General features: G+C 36.2%; 2 protein-coding genes across 2 annotated transcripts; one reads left to right on the top strand and one right to left on the bottom strand.

Moving 5' to 3' along the window:
* The first annotated feature begins 370 nt into the window (after window positions 1–370).
* On the top strand, window positions 371–5,924 carry LOC140013256 (protein NRT1/ PTR FAMILY 7.3-like). Its single transcript, XM_072062461.1, has 5 exons — window positions 371–513; window positions 813–930; window positions 3,624–3,841; window positions 3,929–4,491; window positions 4,608–5,924. The coding sequence occupies exons 1-5, from the start codon at window positions 487–489 to the stop codon at window positions 5,500–5,502; spliced, it is 1,821 nt and encodes a 606-aa protein (XP_071918562.1). The 5' UTR covers window positions 371–486; the 3' UTR covers window positions 5,503–5,924.
* Window positions 5,925–7,879: 1,955 nt separating this feature from the next.
* LOC140013257 (pyruvate kinase isozyme G, chloroplastic-like) lies at window positions 7,880–18,418 on the bottom strand. Its single transcript, XM_072062462.1, has 12 exons — window positions 17,859–18,418; window positions 16,497–16,748; window positions 14,695–14,860; window positions 14,389–14,523; window positions 14,167–14,277; window positions 13,975–14,063; window positions 12,497–12,559; window positions 11,914–12,089; window positions 10,710–10,812; window positions 9,365–9,513; window positions 8,318–8,426; window positions 7,880–8,241 (listed from the first exon to the last, which is right to left on the bottom strand). The coding sequence occupies exons 1-12, from the start codon at window positions 18,129–18,131 to the stop codon at window positions 8,128–8,130; spliced, it is 1,740 nt and encodes a 579-aa protein (XP_071918563.1). The 5' UTR covers window positions 18,132–18,418; the 3' UTR covers window positions 7,880–8,127.
* Window positions 18,419–26,424: the final 8,006 nt, after the last annotated feature.

The following is a 26,424-nucleotide window of genomic DNA, read 5'->3' as shown; positions in this document are numbered from 1 at the left end:
CACAAAACTTTTATCATCTTTCTTTGAATTTAACCTCAGCCTCAAAATGGCTAAAGGGACCTCCAAAATGTCAAGTCACAAATCTCACTTTTCTACCAACACCTCTCAAAAGCCTCAGCCAAGATTTAATAGGGATTGTCCAATGTCAAAATCCATTTTAGCCAAATGTGAGACAGCACAAATATTTCGAAGGAACCCATTTGAGAAAAAAAAAAAAAAAACTCCCATCATTTTCAATATTCAAACAAGTAGTACATAATTGTAACATGTTTTGGAATTCTGGCAATCTGGTTGTCTTCCCATTTTTCATCATCTAATCTCGACCGTCCATATCTTTCCTCATTTTCTATATATAACCCACTCCCCTACATCTTCCTTTTAATCCCAACCTTTCCTGTATTCATTTTGTTCATCTTCCAATACCAACTAATTTCTCTCTTCCATCAACTTAGATTGTAGCTACCAAAATTTCCTCCCTCCTCATCAATGGCTTCTTTTCAAGTTTCTAAAGAGGTCAGTCATGATCTTCACTGCTGCACCTTCTATGTTCCTCCCCATTTTGAAGAGAAATCTAGATCACAAAGACACAAATTTCCATTCTCACACACACACTGTCACGACACAAGCGCACACACACACACATAAATATTTCTTAGCATGTCTCAGTTTCTCTGTGGATCCTCATTTAAGTGATGGAGCCTCATTCGAGCCATGGATAAGTTTATCCATGGAGCCTTATTTAAGCCTTACTTTTGCTTCACATGCAAGAAGCAAAATACAGAAAAATGACATGCATGGACTAATTTTTGCAGGAGAAGCTGAAAGAAAATCAAGAAGAAAGGTACACTCTTGATGGTACTGTTGATATGCATGGCAGGCCAGCAATCCGGGGCAAGACTGGAAGATGGTTTGCTGGAATTATCATTCTCTGTAAGCATAGAAAAGCCCTGCAATCCAATTCTTTCTTCTTTTTGGAAAAATAAAATAAAGATATGTTTGTGATATTGTACACTCCTTATCTGTTTTTTTAGTAATATGATATGCTATTGTGTTTATCCCTATCTGTAAACAAATATGTGAACATTGTCTTTTCCGTCCACCTCTCTAGTTTGCAGTGCTGTTGTATTTTAGGAGTATAATATTTGTATGGTATGCAATTTTAGATTTTCTTTTGAAATGGGTTTTTGGGAATTCTAAAGTTTTTGACGTCTGACAAAGTGACCGCCGCCTCAGAATCAGTACAGAGGTCATGATACCAAAAACTCACCATTTTCAAGAATGCCCAACTATTGTCCACCCACACACTAGAAGAAATTAATTATTGTTAATTACTTCTCAATCCGTATTTAATTTACCCTTTTTTATATAATCAAACAAAACATTTGAATTGTGCATCCTTTTCTTGATCAGACCTCAAAACCTTTAAATCATCACATTGATAACATCCCATTTCTTTTTGGTTTAGTACCTACACATCCCTCAAAAATTGAAGACAGTGTTTCTACCTATAAAGCCAAAGAGAAAAAATAATTAAGGAAAGGGAAGAAGAAGAGGAGGAGGAAAGGATAGTTTCCATCTGAGCAAGAAGTTAATTTCCTTTTTATTGTGTGGAAAACCTTTTTTTTAATATATCTTGAGCACGGGGAGTTTGGAGGTGGAGAAATGGAGATATCCCTCACTATCTTCGAAAATGACAAAGAAGGTTAACAGAGGAACGTGTAACTTTTCCCTAGTGAAAGAAACAGCCAAAATCCAAGTGTCAAGGGCGTCTTGTAATCTATTGGGATCCTTTGAGATATCCAGCTATGGTAGACGCAAAAGCAGTAAAAGGAACCGATGAAAATTAATTCTTCCTGGAAATTGGAGCTGCCAAAATCATCTGCTACATGACATACACAAAAAATGGGGAGAGAGAGAGAGACAGAGATGCGTATTGTGGGGTGTGGAAACGCATCCAGAAATTGTAGTTGATGACACTGTAACTTAAGACTTTGCTGACACGTTGTCACTGAAACTCCCTGCATGAATTGGGCGGCCTTCCAGGTGTCACTGCTGTAGAATTTGCTTGTAGGTTGGGTCCTCTTGATGCTGATCTGGGATTTTCTTTAGTTCAGTATTGATTGATGATGCTGATGTTATTTGATTACGCCATCTCTCTTTTTCTTTTCTTTTCTTTAAATTACCAATCTTCAGTTTTTGTAGTTCTTGAACAATAAGTCCAGCCATACTAAGGGGAAGGGAAGAAAAAAAAAACTAACATTAAAAAAAACATTAAAAGGAAAGGAGGGCTCAAGCCGGAAGTTCTTGTAGATGTGAGCAGGTCCGAGGCCGAATCTGTAAAGTAATCAATGAATTAGGAAATGGAAATATAATATACCCTTTTGTCATCTCAATTTTATGTGGGATAGTTGTTGATGACAGCTTTCGAGTCATTTGCATGTACGAAAAACACCTCAGACTTGATGGCTAACTTGTCCAAACTTCTTTGGTAAACATACCTCAGTCAATAGTTATGGGTTCAATCACGAGAATTGCATTATGAACAACTATTGCATCTGCCTCTCGTTCTTTCTTCATCCATAAGATATTAGCAGCATTATTAAGACCTGTATCTAGGGTAACCGGTGTGGTTGAGACTGCCAACTGAACAAACAAGGTTTTGAGGCAAAGTAGGATTACATTACTATCATGTCTGGCTTTACAGAGACATTGAACATCTAGAATGACAAGATACTAGTGAAGAAATTAAACAGAGTGAACATTTTTAAAACAAAACTATCCAAATCGCGGAACCAGATGGTGAATTCCTAAGCTTGACTTCTAGTTGTGAAGACGGCATTTTTCTGGTTCTCCATTTCTGCTACTTTAGGAGCAAGCTGCTAATGGCTTCTCAATTTGCAAATGAAAGTTTATGCTGCACATGAAACTTTAATGACATGGATATTTCTTGTCTATCATTGTAATAGGCATATTAGACAATCATAAACCACCATTTGAACCATCATGCATGTGCACATGCTCTAATTATTCCCCATCAAAACCATGCTGAGCCACTGGATAAGTTTCATTAAACAGTAGTACCCCTTTCTGTTCAGCGTTTAACCTCTCAATCAGTCTCTGAAGTTTCTCTATAGCAGGTATATAGTTGCAAGGTTGCTGACCATTGTTTCTTATTTGAGTAGTGGATTGCTATCTATACACGTACGGTACTTGAAAAGAAAATGTAGATTCATATCTCAGATGTCTTCCTAACTGGACTTCTCCATTTTCCCAAAAAGATCTTACTACTAAATTCAGAAGTGTGTGTCAATAATATGTTATCTAATGTAGCAATTACTGTCTGCCCAAAACTTGCTAGGAAAAGCAGCTGTTGAAAAGTAAGGATAGATAATGAATGTAGAATCTAGCTTGATTGATAATATATATTATGTTCTCATTTTCAGCATTAACAACAAAAGAAATGTTTACTTAGCACATCTATTATAACATCTGGAATATTTAGCAAAATCATGACAATGTGCATGTTGTTATGCTACATGTATATCTAATCTTTCTCTTAGACCTCACAGCATATCAAGTCTCTAACCCTTCTACATTTTTGTTTTGCTGACTCACTTTCATAGTAAACCAAGGTCTGGCTACTCTAGCATTCTTTGGTGTTGGGGTCAACTTGGTTCTCTTCCTTACAAGAGTCCTGCAACAAAACAATGCTGATGCTGCCAACAGTGTCAGCAAATGGACTGGAACTGTTTACATCTTCTCTCTCGTTGGAGCTTTCCTCAGCGACTCTTACTGGGGAAGATACAGAACCTGTGCCATCTTCCAGGTTATCTTTGTCATTGTAAGTATTCTCACATCTTGCTTCTAAAATGTACAAGGCTTTTACTTCCTAGAGCACTCTAATGGCATCTACTCTACTATGTTTCAGGGTTTGGCAGCTCTATCACTATCATCACACCTTTTCTTGATGAAACCTAAAGGGTGTGGAAATGAGACAACCGCTTGTGCACAACACTCAAGCTGGGAGATTGGTCTATTTTACATCTCCATCTACCTGGTCGCCTTAGGAAATGGAGGGTACCAACCGAACATTGCTACCTTTGGTGCTGACCAATTTGATGAAGAGGATCCAAAAGAAGGGCATTCCAAAGTTGCCTTCTTCAGCTATTTCTACCTGGCTTTAAACCTTGGCTCACTCTTCTCAAACACCATTTTGGGCTACTATGAGAATTCAGGAATGTGGGCAATAGGGTTTTGGGCATCTACTGCATCTGCCTTGGCAGCATTGGTACTCTTCCTCGCTGGCACCACAAGATATAGGCATTTCAGACCCTGTGGAAATCCTATTTCCAGGTTTACCCAAGTAATAGTAGCAGCAATAAGGAACTGGAGAGTGGAGGGGCCACAAAGTGATTATGAATTATTTGAAGTTGAAGGAAAGGAAAGCTCTGTAACTGGTTCGAGAAAGATGCTCCACACCCATGGTTTCAAGTAAGTTCTAAAAGCTTTTGATGCCCAATAGAAGCCAATCTAACTACAAGTCTGCTCCTAGCTTTATAGAATTTGTTTGATCAAATCCTAAGTCAGGATTGCCTTGTGTACCACAGGTTCTTGGATAGAGCTGCATTCATTGCTTCAAGAGATTTCAACGAGAAACAGGGATATTATAACCGGTGGCATCTATGCCCTATTTCTCAAGTTGAAGAAGTTAAGTGCATATTGAGACTACTGCCAATTTGGCTATGCACTATAATTTATTCAGTGGTATTTACTCAGATGGCATCCATATTTGTTGAGCAAGGTGCAGCCATGAAGACAAAGGTGTGGAACTTCGAGATCCCTCCTGCGAGCATGTCTAGCTTTGACATACTGAGCGTGGCAGTTGTCATATTTTTCTACAGGAGAGTCCTCGATCCAATAGTAAGCAGGATTAAGAAGAGTGGTGCTAAAGACCTCACTGAGACTAAAGATTCCAAAGGGCTCACAGAGCTTCAAAGGATGGGGATTGGATTCGTAATAGCAGTAATGGCAATGCTTTCGGCAGGAATTGTGGAGAATTATAGGCGAAAATATGCTAGAATAGATTGCACAAACTGTGAAGGCTCAAGCTCATTGAGCATTGTCTGGCAGGTGCCTCAATATGCTTTAATAGGTGCTTCAGAAGTTTTCATGTACGTAGGCCAACTGGAGTTCTTTAACGATCAAGCTCCTGATGGACTTAAAAGCTTTGGCAGTGCACTTTGCATGACCTCAATTTCCCTGGGAAACTATGTTAGCAGCTTGATAGTGAGCATGGTCATGCGAATATCTGCCAGAGATGACATGCCTGGTTGGATCCCAATAAACCTTAACAACGGTCATTTAGACAGGTTTTACTTCCTCTTGGCTGGTCTAACCATAATAGATTTGGCAGTCTACATGGCCTGTGCTAAGTGGTACAAGAGTGCCAAGATTGAAGGGAAGTATGTGGAAGACACCGAGAAAGAGGACTGTGGAGTTTGATACCAGTGACAAATATAATGCCTTACAGGCATCCAATGGTAAAATTATCTAAATAAGACTGGGAAATTGTGGTCGCAACAGAAGTTTTGTACAGCTTTTGTCATCCATTAGGACTCAGACCCCGAATGGCCTTCTCACCATTGCCCTCACAGCACCCAGGCTATTTGATTCTTGAAAGCCTAGCTCATTGAAGTTTTAGTTAGCCCATAGAGCATCCAGGGAGATTATTTATGTGCTAGTTAGGGGCCTTTCAGAGAGTCACATGAAAAATATCTGTATTTCTTGTCCTATTTTACTGGTCTCCTAAAGACCATAAATCTTGAGTCCAACCTGAGTCAGTCGGTCTACGGTTCAGAGAAACATTTATGTACTATGTTGAAGACAATTAGTCTATGGATGCCAGTACAGAAATGTTTCTTTCACATCTCTTATGCCAGGTGATAATCAAGCAGCTAAGTCTGCACCATGTAAAGTAGAAATGGAGAAGAAATGAACAATACACTTGACTGCCAAGAGGTCAAAACAAACAGGAAGTTGTAGTACAATATTCTCTTAGAACTAAATGGCTAAAATATCTTCTACCAATAGTTTTACATAGCATGCGTAAAAGAGTAGACGGTCATCACTCAAAGTATAGTCAGGTACACACAATTTGTTGCTACTTAGTTTTCTCAGTTTACTGGTGAATCTGTTAATGGTGGTCATATACATAAATAGCAGATGTGATCACACAATTACTGTCAGATTTTTAGGCTAAAATGCTCAAAACTAAGAAGCAGTTTAAAGTGGTGGAGGCTTAGCACTACCATCAGATTTTTTATGCTGCTTGAGAACAAACCAAGAAAAGTAGCATTATCAATTAAAAGCATTCCATTCTAAGTAAATCCACGAAATCTACCTGGAAGATATACATGCCCTTTGCATTAAGGCTAACTTGACCTATTTTGCAGCATCACCTTATGCAGGGCAATCCAAAATTTGGATAAGGCAATTAAAACCATGTTCAGCATGAAGGGATAAAAACTGAGAAATGTAAAATCTCAAAATAAAAATAAAGAATGTGAAATACACAGACATAGAAGGGCAGGACAATATGTTGAAAAGGGAAGCAAGAGGAAACGCATGGAAGAAACGACAACAGTGCAATATAAATTGTTGGAGAAGAGAAGACGAAGGAAACAAAAGAAGAAAGTGCTCTATTTATTTCTCAAGGAAATGGTGCAAATCATTTTAATTGATGCCACATTTAAGCTATTACTTTTTACATTTTGATGCACCTATGAGCAATCGAGAATAACTTAAAGAGTGTGTGCATTGTAGGCAAGAAAATGAGAGGATGAGATCTCACACTGGAAAGAAAAGAACGGAAAGTATCACCCATAAAGGGCAGAAGAGGAAGGCTATATTAGTTATGTGGAAAGATAAAGAGAAATGAAAGCAAAACAAAAATTCAACGCCACATTTTTTTTGTACAAAGGACAAGGTTAATGTTGCTAATTTATGAAATCCATTAGTTAGCTCCTTTCCTTTCTTTTGCGTCCATTACCTACTCTTCTTTACTCTCTTCCTCTCAGATGCAATAGTGCAAACATGAATTGATCTTGTAATACATCAAAGTTTAATGATGGATGCAAATGTAAGAAGAAAGTGAGCAGGTGCATATAAAAGGGTTTGGTAGTTTTGATGAAGATCTAGAAGGATGAGCATGAGTAACTTAGCTCCATTTTCCATGTTAAACATCTCCACAGACTGCAGACGTCCTCATCTTTTACCTTTTTTATTCTTAGGATCATATATTGCCACGATCATGAAGCTCGGAATAACTAGATGTAAAAGATTTGGCAACATCACAAGGAACTGGTCCACGTGATTCCAAGCAGTTGATGTGTGAAAAGCATTGCATTTAGCTCAGAAACTTCAATCAATATGCATGGTATAAGAAATATAATGAACAACCCCAGATAAACTCCGTATGCCCTAAATCTAGAAAATTGTTAGACTTTTCTCATTGAGGAAACTACTCATGAACCATCAGATTACCTCTCTCTAAACTACTCATAAAAATTGATCCCCATTTACCTATGCATGATATGCTCAGAAAAAATATTGACCCTCTCTCTCTCTCTCTCTCTCTCTCTCTCTCTCTCGGGAGGAACTGGTCCTTCACTTCCTGCAACGGAATGGTACATGGCTCATCTCATGACTCATTGAGGATGGAAGCTGGGCGAGATTACGTGAAGGTCCCCAGTAATGAACATCTAAATAAGAAGACAAAGTCTACCATTTGGTGCTGAAGTTCTACAGAACTATGGTAAAGCAGTGTTCTTGAAGGAAATTTTCAACATGAAAAGACGGATTTAGACAATAAAAACCAAAAGAACAAAACCCATTTAAAGGTTCCAGAATCATATAACTATTGCAAATGATAGGACAATGAATTTGTAAACCAGCACATATAAGAGCAACAAAACTCTGTTTCTTTTAGAAGCTTAGAAGCTTCACTAATTTTACAGTAGCAAGAAAAACTCATATGACAAAAGCCACAAAGAAAGAAACAGAAAACTGCAATCTCGATGTTTAACTATCCAATATACTCTCTATTCAACAAATTGAAAAATACATGAATTAACCTTGGACTTTACGAACTTGAATATGATGAGTAGATTCCCGACGCCAGATTGGCTGCGCTCCACTTTGGACAAGAGTAACAAATTCTCCCTCCTTCATCAGGTTCTTAATCTAAAATAGGGAATCAAATGAAGTTAGTGATAGTCAAGCAGATTTGAATTCATAAATAGGGAGAAAAGTAACAAACCAATAGAAGTTTCAATGCTCGAGAAAAGGTCTCTTCTGCATCATCTGTAAATTCCATATCTATGGGCATCACACCTTGATAAAGACCCAGCCGTTGCTTCACCCTCTCACTGACCAGAAGAAAGAATGCGTCGACAATCAGTATAAAACTGTTTACCATACCTAAAGAGAAGGACCAAAATAGCTAGGAAAAAAGTCATCCAATGATAATTTACAGCTTATGCAATGATTGATTAAAAACCAACTCAGTGCTTGATTAGATCGGCTTAATACTAGCTCAAAGATTGCACATATTGGTTTCTCTCCTTTCCAAATATTTGAGTTTTGAAAGAACAAAGGAACTACAACTCCAGCAAAATAACCAGAATCTGATTCTAGCATTAGCATAACAAGGAACGGCAAGAAGATAGAAATTTGGTTTTGAATTATTCAATATCATCCCTCCTACAAGACTTTCTCTCACTTGGTAACCCCCCCCCCCCCGGGTCTCCTTCTACTTGGGTATGAGGAATGCTAGGTGGATGCATCTTAAGTAGAAGAGTTGTTTCTTCAACATGGACTACTGACATCGCATGTCACAAACATAACGCTGTTACTATGCCAGAGCAATACCAGCTGACTGTGCAGTATCAGCATAATATTCTATGTGATTAAAAGAGTTAGCTTTTCTAATTACTTTGAACATATAGAAAGACTTGCTTATTAGGTATTAGACACACACAGAAAGAGAGAGAAGAGAGAGGAGAGACGGGCATTTTCCCTACAAGCTTATAAGCTTATGATAACATATATCACACATTTCTGACCATCCTCAAGAAGTGCAAACAATAAACCAGAAATGACAAATTCCTGTGAAAACAATCCTTTTGACTATTCACCTCTACTGTGCTTTTGACAGAAAAAATCCTAAGCACTTCTTCTCTGTGCTGTTTCTGGCTTTTCCTTCTTTCAGTTATGCATGATAACACTCTGTAATCTTGTAATAATCAAGAGTACTGAACACAGACTGGAGATGTTTATCAAATAAATGAAGTGCATTGCAACTTACTTATTTGTGAAAGCAAATATTATTGAGGAAGGCCGATAATGACTTAAAAGAATAGCCATGGACCCTGTTCTTGTAAAAACAATGATTGGGGTAGCAAGTGTATTAGCCATTGTGGTTGCATGAAAAGCAAACATTTCTCCCATATGGCCCTGCAAAAAGATGTTCATGCAGTGCTCAAGTTAGTAAATAAACCATATAGCTGGACTGCAATTCTCTAACCAATTCATCTTTTTTCAATTTTCCCAAGATGCAATCCTGCGTAGAAAAACGATTGCTCATGGGCCTCACAAGTTCCATTTCAGTCCAATTGCGGGTAAAATGGTAATTTTATTCACCACAATCTTACTCATTTATACCCAGTCTATATTCATTTACACCATGCCTCCATTTATTAACACCTCAAGGGCAAACTAGTTTGAACTGGAGCTTGTGAGGCCCCTGATACAAAAACCACAGCATAACAACAGTCACCATCTTAGAATGCCTATCGCAGAGGGAGAATGCGAGCAAGGGAATGAACAAGTGGGTGATAACAACAGTTTCCAAAAAGTACTTTAGTCAACAGCAAGCCTACAAAGGGAAAAAACAAGTTATACATCTAAATTAGGTTTCATTTACAGGATTTGTTCTAACTACAAGAATCGATGTCTAAACATAGATGATAAAGATGCTAACAATAATGTCTAAAAATAGATGATAAACACGCTTACATTATCCAAGCACAAATCTGTATGTACCAATGTATGAAGAAGGAGCAGTATATAAAAGAGAAGTTGAAAAGAGGATAAAACTAGCATGAAGTAGCTATATATTAGTCACATATTGCTTGCAAAATGTTTCTTAATCCTAGTTAGACCCATCTTATATGGTCTCGGATATTTTCTTTGTTCTTTCCAAACATCAGGCTTCAAAATTAGGCAGACTGAAGCTGTATATGAGTTCTTGTAGCATCAGAGATGTGCTACAAATATCTTCACAAAACTTTGTACAAGATGGTAAAAGTCTCATTACTTTTGAAGTAACTCTTAACCATCCAATTAATGCCATAAGCTCTATTTTGACAAACTTACATATCCTACCTAGCACTTAACTTAGTAATCCTTCATGAAATGACTTATTTGCAGAACCATATTACAAAGGACTAATTATCAAAAAGAATGCCAAAAGTCAAATAGCACAGGCTACAAAGTCTAAAGACTGGCAAATTAAACACGAACAGATTTGTAGCTTTAAAGCTCTTGGTGAAATCCATGCTTGACTTCATCCATATTTGAAAAGGTAGTACTATATTCAATACCCAGACAAAACTCAAGGAACATAAGATCAAATCATAATCCTCACGCACCTTGTATGCAGAAGATTGACTTGGAGGAGCTATACTGGTTAGTAGGCTTGACTCAGTCCTTAGTGCCACAGTATGCATTACTTTAACAGCCTTCAATGGATATCTTGAAAGTTTTGGATTGAAAAACCAAGTATCAATACGTGAACTTAAATCATACTTATATATGATCTGCTAAAAAGAAAATTAGCACAACCATGCACAGAATAGAACTTCTAAGCACTTCAATTCATCACCAAGATTGAAAATCAGTTAGACCAGATTAACAACACTACATATAGGAATGGGGTTACTTTTAGTATATGTCAAAATGTCCCCATAAACTTACAGGATATACTCCATTTTGGAGACAGTCTACTATAATCAATGTCAGGAAAACTATTTCTCAAGTAAAAACACTTTTTGTCCATACTTGTTAGCTAAACTAATTTCAATAGACACGAAGTGAACAGGAGGTGAATTCTAGAAACACTGAACTTCTTAGCTCTACACTTGCAACCAGTGGAACTGCATAATTATTGCAACCAACTGAAAATAACATATAATGATGGTAAGGCTCAAAATATTAAAACTGACACATTCCGACATGTAACCACTTTTTCTGGCACCAAACGTGCAGCTACTTTTAGTATGTAACTATCGACCTAAGTCTTCCTTCAAAATACAGCTCTCTAGCAGCTCATTTGCAAATGCTTTACCTTCAAGTGAGATACTGATATTTTCACAAAGAAAGTGAGAAAATTCTCTTGGCACATACTTGTAATAACAAAGACTCATCCTAATAAAGAAAACCCTTAATGAATTGATAAAAACAATTTCCTTCCAAATGTGTAGAAAGAAAGACAATGGAAGTCTTGCTCAATAGCATGTTAAAGAATAGGATTGCATCAAATTGACCAACACAGCAGATATCATTGATGATGAAATGGTTAAACAGGCATTTTCCATAAATTTGTCCCTCTATATTTAGAACTTAAACATGAACTACGAGCCAACATAATTATAATAAGTTGTCGCCAGCATTCACAGGCAAAACCTTGGGGGAGAATACAAAACCACCTAAGTCAACATTGATTGGACCCACCCTATGTCTTAATACCAATTGTAAGTTGCAAGCCAAATGAAAAGACAGAAAAAACTTCTAGGCCAATATTCAAATGATGGTAGTTCCCAATCACAAGTGAGTAGGCGAATAAGTAGAACATACTTTCCATGAGCAGTTTCTCCTGAAAGCATTACTGCATCAGCACCCCCTTTCACTGCAATGGCTATATCTGAAACTTCAGCCCTTGTTGGGGTTGGGTGATCAATCATGCTTTCCAGCATATTAGTTGCTACAATCACCGGTTTCTGCATGCTGCGACACCTTTTAATAATGTCCTCCTATTACAAAACAGCATAGCAAGGAGATTATTTTAGTAGTGGTCGCCCTAAAAGGTAATGGACAGCCATAGTTTCTGGTAATACCAATTTGTCAATACAAAAGGCATCAAGTGATTTTTCTGGTAATACCATTTTGTCAATACAAAAGGTATCAAGTGATTTTTTTTGGGGGGGGTGGGGGGGGGGAGGTTGGTTAATCGGCAAATACAACCAAATGTAAACACAATTCAGACACATCTTGGCCTCATTCCTTGTACTTGTTAAATTACCATTAGCCTACCACCATGTCTAATTTTTATTAGTGGAAAAGAATAGATAATAAGACTTCCAGTATGGCTCAGCAATATATATATTTTAATTTTACATGAGTAACAGAAAAAGCCTGGAACAAAAAGCAAGACAGGTACCTGCAACAGAGGGACTTCCTCAATTGGAAGTTCAGCTCCAAGGTCGCCACGGGCCACCATTGCCTATCATTGATCATAGAATTGTTTGATAATTGCTGTAACTAGAGTTTAACAACTTATTTGTACAACTGCAAGGGATTTTATCAGTCTTAACAACTTCTACAAACCTGTGCACATTGCACAAATCATCCAGCACTACACAATGACAACATGCATATGTGTGTGTGTGTATTTATACATAGGTGTCCACAAAGAGGGGGGGGGGGGGAAGAGAATAGGCAGCATTTGTTAACCAAAAAGTTATATGGGCCTATTCACAAGATATTTCTACAATGAGGAAGATCTTTTCACAGGATGCATGGCTTCTTAGGATTTTTATAGGGTGTCATAGGCTTGACAAATTAAAACCACCTACACCATTGCAAGGTTAAGGCACCGTAGTAAGTGCAGGAGCCCCATCAGTTCCATAGGCCATTTTGACAGAAGAAAAACCATAACAGAAAAGAATATCACCAGTTGATCTTTTTACCCATACAAAAAAAGCATCTTTTAAAAGTGGTCTCAGCCTCTTTGGTATGTCAACTTTTGAAATTAGAATCAAATGGCTATCAAAGGTATGTTATTCTTATTCTTTCTTCGTGAAAAGTTTCACACTCATTACTGCATGCATGAAACACTGGACATTGAAGCAAGGGGTAAAACAGAAAAGGTTAGGATGCAGTTTTTGGAGGAGGGACTATTAACAAGAAGACGAAAGAGCTGAAAAGAATTTGTGGTAATATCTACAGATAGGTAGACATTTCAATCCTTTAAAATTGATTGAATGTTAAGAGGGAAGTTAAAAGCTAGTCTATCTGGTTAATACAAACTCTAGTTTCAAGTTGCCATGCAAGACAATCAACAGTGACTGCGCCAAATGATTGAGCCAACCACAAGTCCCTTTTCCGTCCAAAAGAGTAATTAATGGAGTTCAAGATAGAAACAGTTTTGAGTGAAGGTAATAGACTAGCACTCAATAGATTAAAGATACATCCATTCTCCAATCATAACATTCATAAGCAACCCCCCTTCAAGCCATTTAAATTAATTAATTCATATTGGGCTCATCTATTGTTATATAGCTGACATCCATGAAATAAGCACATCAAAAAACAAGAAGAGAGAAAAATTGAATGTAGCTATCACAAACTCTCTTTTGAGAGATTGTGCATGTTTTCTTTCCTAAATGAAGCTATAAGTTTCCATACTTAAAACCTTCCTTGATTTATCTTACTCTGAATTCTTCATTTATTAGACATATAAAGCCATTAATACATATGACTCCAGGGCCAACACACAAAACATGAAAAGCAATAAGAACGAACTAGGCATATCCTTTTATAGTTGTTAAGGAAGTAAACAGTAAATAAAGAAAAGAAAGAAAATTAGAGAACCACACATCAGAAGTATAAATGAATTAGTTAAGAAATTTAAATTACCCCATCAGATGCAGTAAGGATAGAATGAAGATTCGGTATAGAGTCGGCACTTTCAATCTTCACAATGACATGAATATCAGCATTGCAGCCTGCAAAAAGATTTTTCAATGGTCAGATGAACCCAAGAAAAAATGAAAATTATATTTAATGAACTTCAATCATATAATAGAATGAGACCAAGAGACACCTTACTTTTAAGATAATCTTTCAATTCATGGACCACCTTTGCATCCTTCACAAAAGAAACAGCATAGAAATCAACTTGGTTATCCACACCAAACTTGATATCTTCCCAGTCTTTGTCTACACAGATTACAGTGTGAGGGAGTCATTGAGAAGCAACCTTTTCAGATAATGGAAGCATGATAAAAGAATTTTTTTCATAGGTGGAATGTAGTATAGAAGACATGAAACCTGTTATTGAAGGTAGAGTTGCACTTTTCCCACGCACATTTAAATGTCTTCTTGATTTCAGCTCTCCACCATCGACTACTTCACATTTTACTAAATCCTTTGTCTTTGATTTCACTGCTAATGACATCATTCCCCCTGAAAAAGATGAATGCTTGTCAACATTTACCATGCAAATAAAATTAACTGCCAAAACGGAGTAAGCATATACAACAAATCCTAGGGGTGAGCACAGTGAATTGTACAGTATTATTCGTAAGCATAAATGAGAAAAGCAACAGCAATTGACTAAAAGAGGGAGATAGTTACCATCAACTAGTAGTATATCCCCAACCTCCACATCATTTATAAAGTCATCATAGTTAACACTAACAGTATTTTCCATTGAAACTCCTCTTTTAATGGTGAAATTAAACTCTTGTCCCTCTTTGAGGAGGATTGGCTGTGGCACATCTCCGCTTCTGACCTCAGGTCCCTATGTAAAAATAACAACAAAAATAAAATATGCTTCAGTAAACACACTACAAAGAATATAGAGGAGAGAGAAGTTGCCAGTCAGTAAATAGATGGATCAAACAGAACTTTTAAAGAACATTCGGATGTTAGCTTAAACAAGTAGGTGGTCCAAAAAATACCTGAGAATTCATGAGCTGTCCCTTGTAATTTCATTTTCTGTGCTCTTGAATTCTTATAAACAAACAACAAAGCTTCTATATGGAAGACTAAATTTGGTACTATAAAGGAAACGTCATTGCAAGGAGCAGCAGAGAGGTAAGTGACAAAATACCAGCAATGCATTCTTAGAAACAAATAACTTTGCAGATAAAATGAATGTTTAAGTGATTGATTAAGATACTACTTATTTTTGTGCAAAACCTGGCAAAATGAAGAGGTACTATGACTCATGATAATGACAATCACACTTGGGAGATGGCACAAAGAAATGGCTCTCAGCTTCCTACTGACTTCATCGAGCAATCAGGATTCAACTATAATGTCTTTGACACATACAACACCTGAGCAGACAGGAGAATCCTAAACGTACAAATTTAATTGCCAAGAAAAGCATGCCTTCTAGTTTCAGTCCTGGTCAATTGGAAGATGGTGATTATGATAATGCTTATTTTCATGCAAAACCTGGCAATACAAAGAGTACTAGGACTCATAATAATGACAATCACATTTGGAAGATGATGCAAAAAAAAAGGCTCTCAGCTTCCTACTGAATTCATCCACCAATCAGGATTCAACTATAGCACATTTGACACAAAGACCAAACAGTAGAATCCTAAATACAAATTTAATTGCCAAGAAAAGCATGCCTTCTATCTTCAGTGCTGGTCAATTGAGCTATCTGGTTGAAAAAGTCAAAATAAGGATGCACTTTTGTGGAGGATAGATTAGAAATAAAGACTACAAAGAGGTCTTCGCAAAAAGTGTCCGCTCCATGCTTAACAGTTGGTTTTAGTGATTCCTGTACATTAAAGTTTAAACATCACCAAATTATTAGACATGAATTTTCCACATAACACGCATAGGTAATGATCATGTTAGTTAAAGCCAGACAATAAACATAGTCAAGCCAGCTTTGTTCGTTGCAATTATCCTTGTTTATGTTCACAATCACATATGCAGAACAGCCAATGACTTTAGATAGCTCAAATGCACCAACAGGACAAACAGTCCCATATGTGCTTTTGGTAGGAGTATAAAGTCCACAACAAAGTAAAAAGAAGGAATCTAATGAAGTAAACAAAGAAGTAACCACCAACTAAAAGTGCTGGTCAACATAATCACAACTTGAATTGATGATTAAGAGAATATCAGGCCAATTTTCCGTACTTCTGATTCTCTTGAAATAAGATCCCATCAATGAACCAAAATCATTTAGGTCAAAACTTATTCAGCATCATGGCAAAAACCAATGCCAACTATACAAGTCATACAGAAAACTACAAAACCATATGAATGCATATGCATCTAAACAAGGAACTACATTCAGATTCTTTCACAACATCTAGAGAATATATAGGAGATATTCATTGAATGTGATGTTGTGAACAAAACAATTCCTCTAGTATTTAAATTCTTGTAAACATAAAGAGACATACCTTGGTGTCCAGCATAATTGATATAACCTTGCTATCAAACTGAGCATTGTACTCCTTAACCAGATCAATTGTTTTTTGGTGAGATGCATGGTCTCCATGCGACATATTTAAACGGGCTACGTTCATTCCTGTTTCTGCCAGTTTCCAGATCATTTCACGAGAACTTGTTGAAGGACCAATCGTGCATACTATCTTTGTTTTTCTCCAAGGATTGGCATCCATTGTTGTCTGGTCCAAAGCAAAATCCCTAGACTGAAAAGAACTTCAACTCACTCAAAGCGAAGAATGTAATGTCGTTCAGAATTACACATGTAGTAACATGCAAACTTCGATGATAAACAGAGACAATTTCTAGCACTTTGCAGGAGATTTGCCCAAGCAAGAACAAGTAAAAGAACCACATAAGGTAGTCTGATAATAGAAGCCCTGTTTCCAGCAAAATTTTGCACAGGAATCTAAAACAGTTTGCCAGCAAATGTTTTTCTTTTTCCATAAATTTTAAAAATTACTGCAACTTTGTACCGTTTCCTCACATACATTTCTTCTACTGCATACACTGAAATCAACCTCCAACTCATGATAATCAATATATGGAGGTCACTGTGTACCTATAAAAACTCTCAGTCCAGATTTGTAGTAACATGGTTTGTTTTAGATGCAAAATTACCAGATGAACACTCCTACCTAGTTCCACAATAAATGAACACAACATTTTTAAATCTTACCAACCTATATGTCAATGACTGCTAAGTGGCAACCTGAGATTTTTACAAAATCACCATAATGTTAATGCAGACAAACTTCTATAGTGCCAACATCAAAACTCACTATATTGACACTAAGCTGTCCGCACAAATCCTCTTTCCATACTTCCACAATAAAGGCCCATATTTCTTTGTTAAGTCAAAAGGTACCATATCTCTTTCAGGTATTTTGTAGCATCCCACCATGTCCATTCATTCCACCACATATGAGTGATAATTACTGATATCACTCTCTGTAACAAAATGAATGCTCGCTGATAATTAGTGACATCACTCTTTCTGACAAAATGAATTCTGACCAAGCCCAATCTAAAAACATCTCGCATATTTCTTCAAATCTCATAAATATGCCTTCTTTATGAAAACAAAATCTTCTATAAATGCTACCTTTACATGTGATGCACAGATAATACAAATTTACTACTTCCACTCACTAAAAGATCTTATTTTCATCTATCAGAAAACAAAAAACGAACATGAAGTAAAAACATCCATTTACTGCAATTCCTCCAAAACAAAAACAGCAACAATAACCAAACATACAGAGATATACTTGTAAATAAAATAAAAAGAGGAGCTTTAATGAGGGGCTACTTACCAGTGTGGTTGCAGGGCCATTTAAAGAGGGGAAGTTGTTGTTACTAGTACCACTACTATTGCTTTTATTAGCAGACTGAATCCGCTCCGAGGATTTAACAGCAAGAATCTTTGTTCGAGCAAGTATTTTTCTTCCACCTTTTAGTCCAGAAGAGCTGAAGAACAAGTCATTAACGTTCTTGACCGACGCAAAACGGTCTGATACAGCCCGAGTTGTATCGGATTTCAACCAAGACATCCCATTTCCACCACTTGGTAACGGAATCGTCGCCATTAATTACCTAAAACTAACCACCTCTAGCCAAAACTAAAAACACTTTCGAGATAATAAAAAACAAGAACAGCCCACGAAAAGAAACAGAGCAAAGAGCTTCTTGATTGCGTTTTCAACTCAAATGGAGCCAATACACAGTTACTGAAGAAGGAAGTGTGTGTTGTGTGTATTTTTGTAAATGTTGAGAAAAAAGTAGCCTTGTGTGTTGTGTGGTTAATTACGCCCGAAAAGGAAGGGGGAAAAGGCAAGGGGACGGGGGACACGAGGAGGAGAGCGAGTTTCGTTGAGCGAAAAAAAACAAAATAACAGAGCCTGGGCAGTTGGACTTGGACATGCCTGCTTTTTTTTTTTTTTTTTTTTTTAATGTTTGGCTGCAGAAGAGAAGATCACCCCCACTCGTGGCGTCATGCGCGTGGTCGTCCAACTTTTGGTCTTTTCTTGCCTTGCTTGTAGTAGTATTAGCTAGGGTAATACTAGTGACAATTTTGTGGCCACCAAAACCTTTTTTGGCCACCAAAAACTTTTTTTTGTCAAACCGAAAATTCGAACTCTACCTGTAGTAACAAATATTCAAAAGACATGTCAAAACACCCTTTATCTAGTCATACATGTAAATTCTATTAGCCCATTGTCGGAAAACAAATATTAATGACAATTTAAGAATGTGACCGAGTTGTAAAAGGGTTAATTCCACTTTGTACCCTTCAATTATATCCAAATCTGACTTTAGCGTCTAACCTTTAGAGTGAGACAGTTTAATGATCCTTGAAATATAGAATTTGTCTCGCTTTATGTAAAATCTTCAACAAAAAGGAGAAGAATTTTATTCTTATGTGAGACAAAATTTTATATTTTAGGAACTAATGTGAAATAAATTTTAATTTTAGGGATTAAAAGAGGATAGATTTTATACTTTAGAAACTAAAACATTTCTCTTTAAAGTTTAAGCACCAAAGTGAAGTTTCGAATATAGTTGAAGGGTGCAAAATGGCATTAACCCTTGAAAAAACATATTATCAAAAGAGTGGTGACAAAAAAGCATATAAATATTTAGATTGCGAGTTTTTCAATAAAAAATTAAAAATATTTTCTTGACATATTTTTAATTATTTTTTCTCTCACATATATCGTATCGCTAGTATATTTGCTAAAAAATATTACCAAAAACTCAAATACAAACCAAAAAAGTTTCTAAAAGAATGAAATGCATACCTTTTACAATTTTAAGTATGGTTTCATTCTTGATTAACTAGCTTCGAAATTGTATATGCATTGACTTAATTATTACTTAAGCCCAAGCTCGAAAGCACTTCTACACATTGAGTTTGTGTAGGATTTCAGTCATTTAGGAAAGGTTTGCACATCTATTAACCCACGGTTGAATAAACAATTGAGGTTTAGATTTTGCACCTAGCAAACCATGTAGGACTCGGTTTTATAAAGCTAAAGGATGATAGTATTCATCCAAATTTGATTTGACTAATTGAGAAACTAATTTGGACTAGTCATGACAAGTTTAAGTTGATCATGAACCTATTTAGTCAACTATTAAGATACCATGCTTTTCAAGAAAAGTCCGCTAATGAAATCTTATATAATGCAACGTGATGCTTGTGAAGAGAATTACATCAAGTCACAGGGTAAATATGTAAAGAATTCTAAGTGGTTGGTCCCTGAACTAAAAATTGACCTTTTTGCGTCACTTGGAAGTTTATGAGGTAATGTCAACCTAATGAGGGGCAACATTTTCGATAATTTATGCAGTGTTTGATTGGATCATTAGGGTTCCAATTTACATGAACTGTAAATAACTTGAACTATATGGAAGGGAGGATTGGATTGGATGATAATTAATAAATTGAAGGAATTGTAAGTAGTAGGTCTTAAACAAATATTAAAATAAAGAAAAGTATCAATCACGATGGATTAATAAACAAGCACTAAGATAAAAAAAAATACCAACTATGATGAATTATTTAACACACATCTCATATATGCAATCATATTGTCTTTTCCATTAAAGAACTAAAAGAATAAAAAGAGAAGAAAAAAGTCGAAATCTAAAATAAAAATTAACAATTATACTTTCACCATAAAGGGAAAAAAAAGAAAAGAGTCTCATAATCATCATAGCACATACTTTCGTGATTATAAAGGTCGCAATTAGCCATAAAAATCACGTCTAAACCGTAGACTCAACTCAAATTTGTCAATTTCACTTTTTTTTATGAGTGTTCGTGCAGTAATTCTTTCTTATTCATGTTTGGGTAGACTCGATTTTTAAAAATTCAATAATCCAGATTGTGTCACGTTATCTTATCAAATATTGTGTAGCTCAAGATTATTGAATTTTTTAAAATCGGATCTACCAAATTTTGATCACTCTTTTATTTGTACAATCAAAAATCAGAAAATATTCGTGTACAATAATTTGAATGAGAGAAAAACAAGTCACACAACACAACAAAAGGCAAAGCAGGTAGCGCACGAGGCATTTGTAAGCCACGACCTGAGTTTTGAATATCAAAGCGACTGCCTCCCTCCTGAATTTATATCAGCTGAACATGTCTGGCTGCTGATATATTGTATTGTATTAGCAATCAACAATGTCCCACAAGTGACATTTTGGACTATGATATGATGGATGTTGACTACTGCTATTATTTAATTAATTTGTCCCCTGCTAGCCACATCTAATAAGTCCAGTCACTAGTACTAAAGAACAGAAGCCAAGAATGGATAGGGACAAAGTCCATCTGGCAAATATCTCAAGGGTTCATAGTTTTGTGTTCTTTTTTTTTTTTTTTAACAAAATATTTGAATGAACCAGAACATGTTTTGAATCATAGTTTGTTTTCAGGATTTTATCAATCATTTATCAATACGATCTTCACATTAACAACGAAATTCGATCTTTTCATGAAAAAGTGATTCATTCTTTTATCAATTGAGCTAATTTATGTCGATGTTTTCTATGCATTTATTATAATCTACTGTAAGGATTTTATCAATCATTTATCAATATAATCTTCGCATCAAAAACAAAATTCGACATATTCATGAAAAAGTGGTCCATCCTTTCACCGACTGAGCCAATTTGTATTGATGCTTCCAATGTATTTGCTACGATCTGCTATGGCTTCATTTGAATAGAATAACAATAAAATACTACTCCCTCCGTCCCACTTTAATAGTTTTGTTTTCTTTTTTCGTCTGTCCCAAATTGTAGTCCACTTTCCAATTGAAAAATGTAGTTGTATTTTAATTTTCTTAAAATACCCTTATTCAATGTAAGTTGTTGTTACTATAAACCTACCCCATTTAATGAGAGTTGATTCTTTTTTACCATCAATTCAAGTTCCCATAAAGTTGTACTCTAATTAATGTGAGAACATTTTAAAAAAATAGCTATCTAAATTGATTGTTTCAATATAATTAACTATTTTTTTTAAATTATGTAAAAAAAAAATTAGGACTATCAAAGTGGGACGGATGGAATACTGATTAAGTAAATAATGGCAATCGCTGGCATGCCAATTTTGGCAGGCATGGGATCCATTGGTATATTACTAATTTAAGTTAGTTGATTCTTTCTGTCGCTGGGATATCCTCTCAAACAGTGCACGTGCTTTGCTTCAACTGGATACCTGTGGCTGGTTTCACTTTGACAGATTAGGTTAAACTGAAGTTTGACATGTTGAAAATTTCGGTACGGAGTAAAAATGTTGGACAGCCGAAAGTTGAATTTGTCTAAAAAGGATGTTCAATATTGGAGGGCCTCTCCATTGTAGAAAAGCAAAGTTCTTGTAATGAGAAATCAACGCAATTTGTACATTTGTCCTTGTTTTGAATATGCGTACGTGTGCTGAATAAGGCTTTGTTTGGAGCGTATTTTTCTGGACTTTTTGTAAAAAAAAAATTATTGTAATGATTTGATATATATGAAGTAAAAAAAGTGATTGAAAAATGTGTTCACAGAAAACGTAACAATTTCTTTGAAAATTTGCAATCCAAATGCAAAATTTTTTTAGACATTGTTGCAAAAAACCTCTAATAAACAACTCAATGTCGTGAAATTAATGCTAATCTATATTTGATTGGCAGTGATGTGTAGTAATTGTATATTGAATTATAAACAAATAGAACAATATTAAAAATAGAAAAAAAAAAATAGAGAGAAATTTATACTTTTATTCACTAGTTTATTCAGAGTTTTCAAGGTTACAAGTGAAATTAAAGATGAACCCTATTTATACGTAATACAAGACCAAAAATACATGTACCCACGTTAATATGGATTCATAAATTTATTACTTCAAACACATAAATTGAAAGAAATTCTATCAATTTATTATTGAACCTTATAGGAGGATGAATATTTCAATGCATGTGTTAAAAAGACTTCAATAATATCATGAGATGCAAACTTAGATGCATTGCATTAACATGTCATTAGAAAACACAAAACTAATCAAAGATTTCGCTTTGAATTTCCACTATTCATTTATGTGCATGCATGCATGCATGGTGAGGTTTGACTGCCGTGCACCTTTTAAGACACGTAAGTAAGTGGAACCCTAATTTTTTTAAATTTTCAAAATAAATAAATAAATAAAGCTGTAGAAGGGGATGAATAAATGTGCATGAATGCATTAAAAAAATGAAAAGTGTGTGCATTGAGCTTTATAAAATCAAATTTAAAGCACACGGGAAGGAGATTTTTGTGTCTTATTTTTTATGCATTTTGATTTATTTGAGGTCGTTAAATTTTGTGTATCACTCAATTAATAGTTATCAAATTTTAAGAAAACAAAAAATATATTTATGAAAAAATAGTAATATAATAAAAAGTGGAAAAGAAAATCCGTTGCACAAAAATGACTTGATGACTACCAATTTGCTTCATCAACTTTCATTTCTTCCAGACTTAATTATACATAAATTTTTTAAAACAATATGCATGAAGTAGCCATCAACAGCATTATACATGCGCTTAAATGTAAATTTAAGAAGATCCAAGACCTCGTTTGAATTGGAGTTTTTCAAAAAAAAAAAATTTACATTTTATTATAAGAACATTTTTTTATTCCACATATTTCGCATACTAATAGAACAGAAATTAAAGCCTCTCTTTTAATGAACTAGTAGTCCATCGAGCCCAAAACATGAAATTCAAGAAAAGCCCATAGGCATGCTGCAGTATTCATCTTTGATCCGCTCTCCGAATCTCTGTTGTCATTGAAGAAGTCCTCGTATGGATGTGGACCTCAAATCTGTTTGGATCCAAGAAAGTTTTCTTTATCTTCTTCCTTTTTTTTTGGTGGCTTGCTAGCTCCACCCATTCCACCGTGAGGCGCCCAATACCCCCAAGAACACTCAGACAAAAGGCAACCTGCATGTGGCAGTAGACTAAGCAAACTGATCAGAGATGAAGTTTTCTCTTAAGCTCCAAGATACTCAGCACCAGCAACAGCCGCAACAACCACAGCAGAGCAACCAAATCCACTCACTTCTTTTCAGGGCTAAAATCCCTGTAACCATTTTCAATCTTCCTTTTCTCTCTGGATTCTCTACAACCACTCATCACCCTTCTGACCTTTCCCTTTCACTTTCCACCCACTTTCCATCTGGCCCCACTCTCAAACTCTCCTACTCCACCACCAGCAGCACCACCGCCACCACTGCCTCGACGGCTGCCAACACTTCAACCACCACCCCACCACCACCTCTTACTCTTACTCTTAAATCAGGCATAGGCCAATATGGCTCCCCAAAAGAATCCCCCCTTATTATCTCTGCTAACTTCTCTTTCTCCCCTAACAATCCCACTTCTAATCCTACCTTTTCTATTCTATTCAAACCTCGACTGGGCTCTTTCAGTTTGAGAAAATCCACCTTCTCCAGCACACCTGGTAGCCCAAGTGGGAAGATTAATGGGGAAGCTAGTTCATTTGGGTTTGTTCCGTTGGAGAGGCCAGTAAATTTGAAGGATTTTTCTCTGGAAAATAATGGTAAAGATTCAATCTTTAAGGGAATTTCAATGATGGCAAGGACAGAAATGCCATTGGCTAAAAGGGTTTTGATGACTCTCAGGTGGGGTGTGAATTTTCCTGATGATTTGAGTAATCAATTGCCTTATATGGCTGTCAATAAGATTGGGATTGAGAGGGTTGATCAGGTTAAAGAAGTGGAAGGAGGGAAACAGAAGAGAAGTGAGGGAAATATTGGTGGTGATTCGGAATTGTTGAAAGGAATGTGCCTTTGGATGAAGAGGGAATTGGATATGCTGCAGAGGGAGAATAGAGAAATGAAGCACAAGTTGGAAGAAATGAGATTGGGGCCCTTCGGGAGGAATGGTGGTAGTAGTGGTGCTCTGGGTGAGACTAACAGGAAGAAAACGATTCCTGTGGTTGAAGAATCAAGTGGTTTTGAGCAGTGGAGAAGCAAGAAGCATGGCGGGGAAGAGAATTCAAAGAAAGAGGTTAAGAAGAATGGTAATAGGTTGAGTGATGTGGAGAGTGAATTGGAGAGAGCTATTAAAGCTGCCTCCTCTTCTTGAGGTTCGAGTTGATGCAAGTTGTTGACTTGTGTTCTTTTTGGGTTTTTTTAGCTTTCGATGTATATTAAGTCTGAAGCTGTTGAAGCTTGATGCAAATTGGCCTCTAATATCTCTGCACTGGTATAAAGTAGTATGCTTGATAATTCTTGGTCGCTCAAAGTTTCTTGATGAATTTCTTTTGCCTATTTCAATATTTGAAGAACTCTGCATTTGTTTAGTTATTTGCTTTTTGTGCGCCTTCATTATGATCGAATTTTCATCGAGCAATGTGATAGAGTGGAGTTATGCATGCTTTGTCAACTTCTTTACCTATTCATTCACAAAGTCACTGCTTTGGTGGAGGGTGTCACTTGGTATCCTGGTAGGGTGGTTGAAGTAGTTGGTGTTATGGAGATTGTGACCTATCTGAACTTGACATAGATGACTTATGAAGGGACGATTACCTATACAACACAAAGAAGACAGTTATTGTTTATTGATAATCATACCATGCCATGAGTAAAGCCTTCCTAAACATACTTTAGCAGTTCTATCTAGTGTAGATTTAACTTGTTTATTGTCCCTATTTTGATACTTTCTCTGTTTCTTGTAAAATGGAATGTAAATTTGATAACTTAATTGGAGTATTTTGAAATTAGTTCTATGTCGATGTCTTGTGTGATGAGCTATCATTAACACAAGTATTAGGTGGAGGCTACTGTAACTGGCATGTAAACTATTTTCTCTAGATAATGGGCAGGAGTATATATTTCCAGTGCCTTATGGTTTTAGATTATCTATATTCAGATTTATGTCAAACTCATCTCTAGATTATGCGTACCAATCTAAATTGTTTTAAGGGGAAAAGGAATTATGCAGTTGTGGAAGTCAAAAGAGAAACCAAGAAATTTAGTGCCAGAGTGAGTGCCAGAAAGCAATGCTATTATGCACCCAATGAGAAGTAATTTTTTTTTGTTCCAAATTATGAAATGGACTCGATTTGATGCGCATGTATTTTCAGGTTTCTGTTTGTTTATGAATATAAACTGATGAATTCCTTAGATAGCAAAAGATTTCATCAAGGGTTGATTTTGCTTTCTTCTATGATTTCTCTTGTTTTTCGTAAACTCAATCTCTTAATTTGCTCTCTCTTGATACAAACTGTTTCGACCTTTGCCCTTGTGGTGTACTTTTGAAGTACGAAACAAGACCATCTTGTTTTGTAACTATTAACTACCGAGTGGTTCATCATCTTAGATTTTCCAGCATATTTCTCGCTTATGTGGATGCTGTGCTGATAATAGCTGTAAATACTTTGTCTTTTCTAATGGGAACAACTGCACATTCCCCCCCCCCCCCCCCCCCCCCCCCCCCCCTCCACACACACACAAAAAAAACCAAAAAAAACTCCAAATTCACGTTCTGTGTGTCTTTATGCCCCAGGCAACTTTCCGTAAACATCAGAAATTTCTTTCTTCAAGCCTGCACATATCTCTTTTGGATATTTATGTCCATACTCACAAGTCTCTGTTAGGTTTGTGTACAGGCTGACAGGAAATTGATTTTGGTGTTTGGATCATCCCCCGAAACATTCACGAAATATATAATACCATTGTATAACATTTCCTGTTAGTTGCATCTACTTGGCCAGTAGCTCTGATAGAATATGCGTTTTGCACTCCTGATTGCTTTCATGGGTGTGTATGCCACTCACATCTTGATCATCCTCCTCTAGAAATATTGGGTTCATCCTGT

The sequence above is a fragment of the Coffea arabica genome, chromosome 8c (assembly GCF_036785885.1).
Source record: "Coffea arabica cultivar ET-39 chromosome 8c, Coffea Arabica ET-39 HiFi, whole genome shotgun sequence".
In the NCBI taxonomy this organism is placed as follows: Eukaryota; Viridiplantae; Streptophyta; class Magnoliopsida; order Gentianales; family Rubiaceae; genus Coffea; species Coffea arabica.
This window is presented reverse-complemented; position numbering and strand designations above follow the sequence as displayed.